This window comes from Lissotriton vulgaris, chromosome 2_1 (genome assembly GCF_964263255.1).
Source record: "Lissotriton vulgaris chromosome 2_1, aLisVul1.2, whole genome shotgun sequence".
NCBI classification, from domain to species: Eukaryota; Metazoa; Chordata; class Amphibia; order Caudata; family Salamandridae; genus Lissotriton; species Lissotriton vulgaris.
Window position 1 is genome coordinate 1246581 of NC_141687.1, and position 12031 is coordinate 1258611.

The window sequence follows — 12031 nt, forward strand, 5'->3', positions numbered from 1 at the left end:
GCCCCTTCTATCACAAAACAGTTTGATAGGGAATCCGAGGGGAGCCAACTTGTCAGCCATTGTGTCTGGAATTTCTCCATGTTGCCCTTCTCGCAGCCCTCCGGAAGCCCAACAAAGCGCAAGTTGTTTCGCCGAGCCCGCCCTTCTGCGTCCTCTGCCCGGAGCGCTAGATTCTTCTGTACACTCTCCATGTTGGCTACTTTGCGCTTCAGGGTCGCCACATCATCCTACACTCCCGAAAGTCTTGTTTCGGCTTCTGTGATGCGGGCTACAGCATTGCGCAAGTCTTGGCGCAGCAGGGTAACTTCCGCTCCCACCGCCCCAATCTTCCCGTCCAAAATATCCGGGGACCGGGTGATGGCTGCTAGCAGTGTCGCGTTATCAGGCCCCGGGTTCGGGGGGCCTCCCGCTGCCCCGGCCCCTCCATTCGGCTCCGTATATTTGTCAATTGGCCCATGATTTGTGGTGCTCCCTCCACTCCCACCTCGTGTCATTTTGGGCGGCACTTTAGGACACTCACCAACAGTCCAAGCGTGCCGTCAACCGGCGCCCCTTCAGCTCCCCTTCAGATCCTTCAATTTGTGTTTAGTAGATGCCATTTGGTTGTCACAATAATGTTTACTCATCTGCTAGTATAATCCATCAACACGATGCTTTGCTCTTACTTTACTGTGTACCACATTCACCAGGGAATGTATACACTAGTTGTCATGACGATTGACCTCAACGTCACTAGCTAGGGTCCCGCCCAAATCACGTAGTCATTCCCTCTACAGCCTCCACCACGTCACTAGCAGGGGCCCGCCTGGAGCGCGTAGTCTTTTGTTTATGTTCTTTTTCCCTGACAGACGTTACTCACTTGCACCTGATCATCAGGGACAGCTGTGCAACAACAATAGTATTTCAACAGCTACATCTCCGAGATCTATTACCCACGGAGACCAGACGCAGCAACACAGGTGTTCAAGCAGGCCCTGAGCATCCAAGCAGTGAGTAGATCACCAGAGGCAGCTCCCGCCATGAATGCGGTAAGACGTTTCCTTTTCAGGTTTTCACGAAGTGCGATCACGCTCCCCTCTCTCTTTTTTTCTCCCAGTCACAGTGCCAGAACCTCTGCCGGAATCTCATTGGGCATTCATAGCTAATTGCTAGTGTGAGAATACCAACTTTTTCCTTATTATTCTCACTCAACATGGGCTTTACCACACACAATAGCGCATATCTCAATAATCTTCACTTCATTTTATCACGACGTCTCCACCGCATCGTTATTTTAATGTTCATTCCATAACGTCATGGCCATTACCTACTGATGTGATCATGCCATTGTGTCTAAAACCTACCAATATTTGTGTGTTGTTTGCCTTTTCATGTCTGTATGTACAGGTATGCTTGAGAAAGAACTGCCTTCTCATGTTTAGAGCACCTCAGCGTGTGCTACACATATCCTGATCTATACAAAACAGATAGTACAGAGCGCACTCTTCACATTTATAGGTCCTGAGGAAAGCCAGTATACTTTAAAGGCCTGGCTGAACCATCTAGACCATTCACTGGATGCAGGAGTCTCTTAAATACCACTCCACCTTCAACCGTAACCTTGTTTTTACTACTGCCAGAGGCCCAAGTATTAAAGTTAATCCCTTTGGGTAATGGGACCACTGGACAGTTTTTAACTTCACCTTTACATCACCTTCACTGCACACTCAGTAAGATACCAGCTTCGCTGTAAAACAGGCGTTGTAGAACACCAGGGACACACTTGGTGTCACCAGGTGGGCCCGATGATGAAGCATGCCACCAACTAGCTTTGTGGGTGAGAGCTTCATGAAAAAGAAAGAAGAAATTCTTCTCTCTTTTTCTGTTAACAACACACAGCTCTGAGTCTCAAATCACGTCTTGACAGGCTTGCTCTCATTGATTTAACATACAACCAAGGGGATAAGGACTAGCTCTCTAATCCTCACTCTCTCTTTGATACTTCTACACAGGGATGTGTGTCATGTTATGTTTTACTTTTGTATGTACGTCTGGCGTGCATTTGGTGATTGGCCCCTTAAGATGGCACCATTCGTGCTGCATCGGTGAGAAACTCTCCTTTAGTACCTCATGCCCTAGGTGTCTGGGGTACTATTTACTAGGGACTTACAGAGAGTACTAAAGGTTTTGCCAATTGTGGAAAATAACTGTACAATTTTGGGAAAGAGATCTGGCACTGGGGACCTGATTAGCAGGGACCCAGTAAACTTCCAGTCAAAATCACATCAAATACCAGGCAAACAGTTGGGGTGACCATTTCATAATGGGGAGTTTTCCTACATGGATAGGACTCAAGCTTTTGGATAAAAATCCATGCCGGGCTGAGAATCACTCTGGACTTGTTGCTTTTGGCAGCTGTGCACATTTTTTCCTTCACACTGAACATGGATCACCTGTTTACAGAAGTAAGGTTACTCTGCTGCTGTGGCATCCACCTGCTTTGGTGAGAGGGGCTCTTAAAGATAGCTTCTGTACTACTCCTCGCTTGAAAGGTGGGTGTCATTGCTGCCTGCTTCCCATGGTGCATCCCGACTGTGAGGGATGTTTACCGTGCCCTTTCTCCTCCTCCGGTGTCTGTTAAGTGAGAGACTCTTGCGGGTGCTGCTCATAGTGTCAATGTTCTGTGTGAGAGAAGTTTGCAGAAGCTGCTCAGAGTTTTGAGATACAGAACATTCCTGTCCTCTTTTGCAGTACTGGTGCACAATAACTGCCATGGTGCAAGGATGTCTGTTTTGAAATCAAGTTGTTTTTGTAGAGGAAGAGACACCTTCCTTCACAAAAAACCTTACACCACCCTTGGTGAGGCGCAGGCTTTTGACACACATCCTAGTTTAAAGCATGTTGTAAATCTGGCAATTGTGGTGGGCGAGAGTGTCCCGCTTGACCCAAGGTGGCTCATCCTGGGGGTGACTGGAGAAACGACGTGGCCACAGTGGGCCAAGACCTGGCTGGCCGTTGCGGGTGGGGTAGCCAAGAGAAACATTGCCCTAGCATGGGGAGCAGAGACGGCCCCTACTCTTACAGCCTGGAAAAGATACCTGGACTGGTGTTGTGGGGCAGAGCAGGTTATTTACCAGAGACGGGGATGCCCTCGTAAAGGGGAAAAGATCTGGAGTGCATGGGCCGAATATAGAGAACTTTGATGCGAGCCCTGTGAACTGATATGTGTTGATGTGGCGGACAGGATGCTAGGGTTTGTGGTGGGGTGTGTGGGTGTCTCATGGTGTGGATCGCCGACCGGATACATTTTAAGAGCAGTGAACTTGTCTCGGCTGTCTCTCCTTAAATGCCACTTGTATGGGGTATTGATCTGAAGCCTGTTTATGGTTAATAAAAAGACAAAAAAATAATAATCTGGGAATGTGTCAAATGCCATGGGTGTTACATGGGAGCACTCACCGTAATGCCCTTGGCACGCCCCCCTCACAGTGTAAAGCAATGCAGTGACTTGTGCTGCGTTGTCTCACACCATGTCTACGGGTTCATTTGCCACTGGAACGTCATTAAAGTGATGTTCTGCTGGTGCACTGTGCTTGCAAAACAGCCCCTAAGCATGTTGGAAGACATTATTGCTAGAACATGTAGATCCTTATTGAGGAGTGAGAGTTTCTTGAACACATCCACCACTGCTTTCAACACTTTTCAAAGATTGTCACTATAGAAAATATATCACATCATTGGGTAACCCAAAGAATATTTAAATTCCCCATTTCCTTTTGTGAGACAATCAACCTCCCCAGCCATAAAAAACCCGCTCCATTGTGATCAGGTATTGAAGCACCCTCAATACACTAGGTGCCTCGGGTGGGATTCCAATAACGAAGCATGCAACCAACTAGGGGCCATATGTTTGTAAAACAATGAATATTGATTCCTTAATACCGAATATTACCGATTCGGTATTAAGGAATCGGAAAATGCGATGTACATAAAAAATCAGTAAAATTTACCGATTCGCTAAAATTCGGTAAAAAAAATAAACGAAACAGCAATACCGAATCCATTACCGATTCTGTAAATACCGATTCAGTAATTCAAAAATTCGTAATTTGATGAATCAGCCAATCCTGTGTCATCCAATTACCTCCCAAACTGGAAGTGGCCACACCCAGGCAGTTGCACTGAACCTGGAGCTGACTGTGAGGCAGGAAGGTGAGCTGAGGATCCAGGAGCTACAGAGCCTCACAGCTACAAACCCCCCCCAAAAAACTTTGGAAATGGCAAGCCAGGAGAGAGAGAAGGAGGCAACTGAAAGGAAAGGAAGCTGAAGTTCAGCGAGAAGGAGCTGGAGGTACTAATTCAGGATATGAGTCAGGACCATGACAAGCTTTTTGGGAAGCAGTCCCTCCATGTGCCCGAGTCTCAGAAGAGACAGATCTATAGTGGGATACAGAGTAAGATTAATGCAATTGGTGTCACCCAGCGTTCCATTGAGGACATCAAGAAGAGGTGGTACGACCTCAGGAAGACGGCAAAGGCAAGGATGGCTGAGAGGGAGAGGCAGGCTGGCAAAACTGGCGGAGGGAAGAACACAGCACCTGCACCAACACCACTGGAACTGATGGTAGAGTCCACCCTCCAGCCGTAGAGTGTGAGTGGTGTGGGAGACGCAGACAGCTCTGCCAGAGCTGCAAGGAAACAAGGTAAGATGCATGCCAAGCATGCGGTGCTACCCCCTCCCCAACCCCAATCCCCATAGTGGCATAGGGGCTCCCACTCCATGTCTTACTCATTACCTGCTATGCATTGTGGGAGATGTAGTCCTAGGGAACTGATGTATAGGACAGTCAGCCTAGCAAACACAATAGCATGTGAAAGTAATTAGCAAGCTCAGGACAGTCACTGTGATCTGTTGGCATGATGTTTAATGCAATGCAAATGCAGCCAGAGAAGTGAGTATATCTACATTCTGTCATTACAGGCGAGACATCTCGCAGTTCTGCAGAGGAGAGCAGAACAAAGACAGTCAGACCAGAGGGGTGGCAACATGAGGAAGAGAGCATGCCTGCAGGGACCACCAGCTCTGCACAACCACCACCACCAACTACACCTTCACAGACATCACCACAGCGCCAGGGAACGCCACCATCTCCTCATACGCAATCCCCACTGCAACAATCACCAACACCACCACCACCACAGTCAGGGAGGAGGCATGCCGTGGCCACCCTCCAGCAGATGGAGGAGTCGGAGGAGGAGAGCACAGGGGGCCAACAGTCTCCAGTCCATGAGGAGGGCAACATAGTGAGGGCTGGTACTCCATCTGAGGGCGCCCACACTTCATCAAGACGCCGCAGGGCAAGAACAGCCAGTCCTCAAGGCTCCGACCAGCGTGAAAGTGTCTTTGCTGGACAGGAAGGCAACATGCTCAAGATCCAGCGCCTGCAATGGAGGGAGATGCGAACATTGAACATAGAGGTGGCCCACATGAACAAACACATGTACGGGATTGAAAAGGGCATTAGTTCAATGGGCGACAACATGTCTGAGGGAATGAGAGAAATTGCAACCTCTGTAGACAAACTCTGCAGCCAGTTGGAGCAGGACCGTCTTTGTAGGCGCAGGGAGAGGCAGAGACTCCAGGCCTATATCAAGGCAGTGAACCGGCCGGCCAGTGCTAACTCCCTAAAGTGTCGCAGGTCTATCGCCATGCAGGAGGAGATGGCGCATTGTAGCAGGGACGTGGCCAGGTGCATGGTCTCAATTACCTGCACATTTACGGAGTGAGTGGATTTTCAGTTGCGATAAATGTATTCTGTTGCTGCAGGTGGGCAGATTGGTATGTGGGTCCCATCGACGCAGCCAATGACGTGTGGGTACTGCGCCATTTGGTAGAAATCCAGCTTGGTCTTCTGCAGCTCCGCCTGTGTACTGGGGAAGGTTATGTAATGATGCATTCGGTCCATCATGGCGTCGAGGAAGGTGTTAAAAAATCTGGATAGGCATCTCTGTGACACACCACCTACTGCGGCTATCACACCCTGGTAACTTCCTGAGGCCAGGAGGTGCAGGCAACAGAGCACCTGTACATGGGTGGGTATTGCGTGCGCCCTTGGTGTCTGATGCTCAAGATATGGTTTCAGGTCCCGTATGAGGTCAAGGATGGTGTGTGGGTGCATCCTGTACCTCTCATGGATTTCTGGTTCAGTCAATTGGAACAATGTGACGCGCAGTCTGTACACCCGCTCTTCCCGTCTTCAAATCCTCACTCCTGCTGCTCTCAAACGTAGACGTCTTGCTATGAGGTAGAAGCCTGCCATTGTGTTCACACTGTTGCATTTTGGGGCTGTTTTTAAGCACTGCACCTGATTACCACCTGCTCAGGATCAGTGGTAAATACTGAATCATTAATACCAAATTTGGTCAAATTCGGTATTACCGATTTTTGCTACATCGCATTTTGGGACTTTTACCGATTCGGTATTGTTTGTTTCGGTGTTCACTGATCGGTAAATAAGGAATCGGTAATGATTTACCGATTCGTTATTACCAATGGTATTCGGTAATACGTACATCGCACAGGGCTAAATACCGGTCGGTAAAGCCAAAATTTACCGAATTTACCAGTATTTGGCCACCTACATATGGCCCTAGGTTGGTGGGCGAGGGGTCTTTTAATAAAACCTAAAGTATTTTTTTCCCACTGAGGGCCTCATTTATGAGGAATAGGCGCAGGGCAGTGCTGCACATCTTCTTGCTGCACTGTCCTATACCAATGTGAAAGGGCAGGAATGCACAGTATTTATGAAATACTGTGCATTTGTGGCCTTTCCCCCTGTGCTGTTGCACAATTTTCTCCACAGTGCCAAAGTAGGGGGGCTGGTGCAAGGGTGCCCCAGCTGCAGGCTGGATTGTTTTGGTGTAGGGAGGGGCAACTCCCTGCACAAGAAAGAATCCCAAGAGGTGTTTTTCTCTTTTACATGGAAGAAGGAAACAATAAGAAATGAACATATTTCTCCTTGTTACACCTGCTCCCGGGAACAGAAAGATTTTGGTGCTGCCCAGGTTTACGTGATTAAGTATATCTGGAGCAGCCTCAAAATCCATGGGGCCGATTCACAGAACTAACTTAATACAAAATCCTAAACTTACTACTTTTGGTATTCCCAGAAGTTAGGATTTTGTCTTAAGTCTGTCTTAAGTCTGTCTTAAGTTTGTCTTAAGAGAAACTTAAGACAAAATCCTAACTTTACTACTACTACATGCCTTCTGTGAATACCAAAAGTACTAAGTTTAGGATTTTGTCTTAAGTTAGTTCTGTGAATCGGCCCCCTTGGGTGCTGGGTGGGGAAACCCACAGTAACGGCCATGGAAGGCCTCCTTGGGTCAGAGTAAGGCAAGGTAGCGGCCGGCACTGCTTCGTCTTACTCCATATCTATGAGGCCACGTATACCCTGCAGAATCCTTGCATCGCCTCATAGATATGATTGAGAGGCCGGCGTCACAGGAGCGTCAGAAAAAGGTGGCGTCAGCCTGTCTTAAATAAGCCCCTTAATATGAAGGACATCTCTAAGGAAATAATAAATAACTTGGTAGCATGCTCTCTTTTCATTGTTGAAGTTATGAGAGGTAGACGTGGGAGGTAAAAATGGAAATATAGTAATGCTTCCTTAGATCAGTGGGGCACAGATGGGTGACTGAGTTTTTGTATTTGTGGCTCCTCACAGAACCTTGCAGGGGGTCCTATGGTTTCATTACACCACTGGATGCGTATTTTTCCCTTTCGATCTCGGGTGGCAGGGTGGTAAATACGGTAATGCCTCCCTGGAAGCCTCCCTGGAAGGTAGGTTGTGCAGGAGATCATAGGAATACAGCTGATTAATGTTAATATTACCAGCATAAAACCAAGAAACAATGTAAAAAATAATATGTTGTTATGTTTCTCTATTATCTTTGCAGAGAGTCGTGTTTTTGACCCAACAGTCTTCAGAGGTACATCTATAAGTTGTTTTGCATTCTTGAATATAAATCTTTAGTCCCCTCCCTGCCAGGTACAGTTTGCACAAACACATGTAACAAGTGAGACTTTTTACACAGAAGAGTTATATTACAAACTCTCCATATCTAGAGAGACTAGTCTAAAGTGTTGCTTACCTCCTAACTAGTTATTTTGGCCTTTCTGTGCACTGAAGAAAGAACGGCGGATGGGCACCATCTCAGAATATGAGTCAGGTAAGACTGTATGTGCAGCTGCTCAAGGGGGTTCCTAGGCACCACACATGATCCCCTTGCATGACAGTAACATGAGACTTGAGGTACATCTGCCCGCACATTACCACACTAATCTGCTGCATGTACACCTTAGTACAACTTGTCTCTTATGTTAGCACAGACCTGTTTGTAGGTTTGTCCAGAAGTTTAACATGCATCCAACTCATGTGGTACTGGCTTTTGGATGGGAGAGCTACCGGCTGGACCGGGGGGCACTTGTGGGCAGTTGGTGGCAAATCACATTGGAGGGGTGCTACTAAGCTTGTTGTTGTTGCTGCCATTTTGTGTACATCCCCTGGCCCTTCCCCCACCTCGCTCCTGCCTCCCGGCTGACCCTCCCACCCACGGAAACCATAGGACGTCCTCGCACCCTCCTTAAGCTGTGACCGTCCTGTCCTGGACACGAACGGCCGCTCCCCTTGCCTCCTCCTGCGAAGACCTGGTACTGTAGAGCCTGACTCAGCTGAAATCTCATCGTAGCGCTGTCTGCTAACTTGTGATTGTAGCGCCTGACTCTACTGCTGCATTTAACATCGTAGCGCTTTTGTGCAGACCATCTCCCATTTATTAGCGCTTGACTGCACTGTCTCTGTTTCAACCATAGTGCCTGCATTGCCATTACTTTCATATCGCTAGCGTGCACTTCTTGGCTGTACTTATTAGAATTACTTGATTATTCAAAAGCGCCTCCGTTTCCCCTTCTGCAAAGCTTGTTGTTGTTGCTACTAAGCTTGTTGTTGTTGCTGCCATTTTGTGTACATCCCCTGGCCCTTCCCCCACCTCGCTCCCGCCTCCCGGCTGACCCTCCCACCCACGGAAACCATAGGACGTCCTCGCACCCTCCTTAAGCTGTGACCGTCCTGTCCTGGACACGAATGGCCGCTCCTCTTGCCTCCTCCTGCGAAGACCTGGTACTGTAGAGCCTTACTCAGCTGAAATCTCATCGTAGCGCTGTCTGCTAACTTGTGATTGTAGCGCCTGACTCCACCGCTGCATTTAACATCGTAGCGCTTTTGTGCAGACCATCTCCCATTTATTAGCGCTTGACTGCACTGTCTCTGTTTCAACCATAGTGCCTGCATTGCCATTACTTTCATATCGCTAGCGCGCACTTCTTGGCTGTACTTATTAGAATTACTTGATTATTCAAAAGCGCCTCCGTTTCCCCTGCTGCAAAGCTTGTTGTTGTTGCTACTAAGCTTGTTGTTGTTGCTGCCATTTTGTGTACATCCCCTGCCCCTTCCCCCACCTCGCTCCCGCCTCCCGGCTGACCCTCCCACGCTCCGCCCCCCTCCACTCTCCACTTAAGACAGATGTCCCAACGTGCAGCGTCCACGCGCTGCGGCCGCGCCGAAGGTGCGCCAAAGGTAAGTCCGTCTTCGCCCGTCCACGCCTGGACCGCGCCCAGCGCCAGATCCCCTGCTTCCCGCAATACCCAGCCCACTCGTATCACTTACGATGCCACCACCCTCCTAGCCCTTAACCCCGGCCGTTCCCCCAACTGCGTCCAAGCCGCTCCTGAACACACCCATGGACCCTTCTCTTGCAACTCCTGCAAGTTCGACGGCACCAAAACCAACTCCTCATCCACCAACACCAAACAGAGACCTGACACCAACCACCTAAAATGCATCCTGCTAAACACCCGCTCGGTCCACAGACACGCCATCGACCTCTGGAATCTACTAGACACCATCTCACCGGACGTCGCCTTCCTAACAGAAACATGGATGAATGCCTCTTCTGCCCCAGACATCACCATTGCCATCCCCAAAGGATACAAGATCATCCGTAAGGACCGCATCAAGCAAACAGGAGGAGGCATCGCTATCGTCCATAAGAACTCCATCCGCATCTCAACCAGCTCAGACGTCAACCTTGCCAGCGCCGAACACCTCCACTTCCAGATCCACACCGACCCCAAGACCACACTCAGAGGCACCCTCCTCTACCGGCCTCCAGGACCCCGGGCAAAATTCAGTGACGACATCACTGACTTTATCACCCCACACGCCCTCCCCTCCGAGGACTACATTCTATTGGGAGACCTCAATTTTCACCTGGAAAAGAGAAATGACAGCAGCGCCACCACCCTTCTGGACAATCTCGCCAACCTCGGACTCAAACAACTTGTCACTACCCCCACCCACATTGCAGGTCACACACTCGACCCTATCTTCACCTCCAGCAAACATGTTTCATTCAGTCACATCACAGCTCTTCATTGGACGGACCACAGCTGCGTTCACTTTATCTACAATAAGACCACAATCCACAACCATCCTCAACCCACCCTGCGAAGAAACTGGAACAAAATCACCATCGACCAGATCTCCTCATCGCTTCTTCTAAACCCCCCCGCCCACTCCTCAAACCCCGACCAAGCAGCCATTAACCTTACCCAATGGCTATCCAACAGCGCCGACATCCTAGCACCGTTGAAAAAAGTCAAATCAAACTAGGCAGCAAAAACGCCTCCTGGTTCAACGATGATCTTAAGAAATCGAAGAAACTCTGTCGCTCCCTCGAGAAGGCCTGGAAAAAAGACCCAAACACCAGCACCAGGGACGCCTTCAAAAACGCCACCCGCTTACACCACCAACTAATCCGGTCTGCCAAGAAAGCCACATTCAAAGACCGACTAGATAACAACGCCCACAACAGCAAAGAATTATTCAACATCGTCAAAGAATTTACCAACCCATCAGCCAACTCCAACGACATCACCCCCTCCCAAGCCCTCTGCGACTCCCTAGCTTCCTTCTTCCACAACAAAATCGCAGACATCCACAACAGCTTCGACAACCGACCCGGAGACCAACCCACCCAACCTTCTGCAGGACCTCCACCCCCCTTGAACATCCTTAACGACTGGAACCCAATCTCCAATGAGGACACCATCCGCCTGATGAACTCCATCCACTCAGGATCCCCAACTGACCCATGCCCTCGACACATCTTCAACAAAGCAGACTCCATCATAGCACCACACCTCCGAGATGTCATCAACTGCTCCCTCAACTCCGCCACCTTCCCGGAAAGCTGGAAACACGCAGAACTCAGCGCCCTTCTGAACAAACCCACAGCTGACCCCACCGAACTCAAAAACTACCGCCCCATCTCGCTTCTTCCATTCCCGGCTAAAGTCATCGAGAAAGCTGTCAACAACCAGCTCGCCACCTTTCTCGAATCCAACAAATCCCTCGACTCTTCACAGTCCGGCTTCCGAGCCAAACACAGCACTGAGACCGCACTTATCGCTGCAACAGACGACATTCGAACTCTACTGGACAATGGAGACACAGTCGCCCTCATCCTCCTCGACCTCTCCGCTGCCTTCGACAGAGTCTGTCATAGCACCCTTCTACAGCGCCTCAGAAACGTCGGAATCCAAGGAAAAGCACTGGAATGGATCACCTCGTTCCTCACCGGAAGAACCCAGAGAGTCCGCCTCCCACCATTCAAGTCAGAGGCCTCTGAAGTCATCTGCGGCGTGCCACAAGGATCGTCACTCAGCCCCACCCTCTTCAACATATACATGAGCCCCCTTGCGGCCATCCCTCGCCAACACAACCTCAACATCATCTCCTACGCTGACGACACTCACCTGATCCTCTCACTCACCAATGACCCTAACACCGCCAAAACCAACTTACACGAAGGAATGAAAGAAGTAGCCGAGTGGATGAAGCACAGCCGCCTGAAACTGAACTCAGACAAAACAGAAGTCCTCATCTTAGGCACCGCCCCCTCCGCCTGGGATGACTCCTGGTGGCCGGAG

At 49.4% G+C, this 12031-nt stretch overlaps 1 protein-coding gene across 1 annotated transcript in view; it reads left to right on the top strand.

Moving 5' to 3' along the window:
* Nucleotides 1-12031, top strand: part of LOC147729441 (CD5 antigen-like) — a 327270-nt gene that overhangs the window by 310037 nt on the left and 5202 nt on the right. Inside the window, exon 6 of the mRNA XM_086959054.1 lies at nt 7939-7971. Within this exon, the coding sequence (XP_086815180.1) occupies nt 7939-7971 (33 nt within the window). The remainder of the gene's footprint in view (nt 1-7938; nt 7972-12031) is intronic.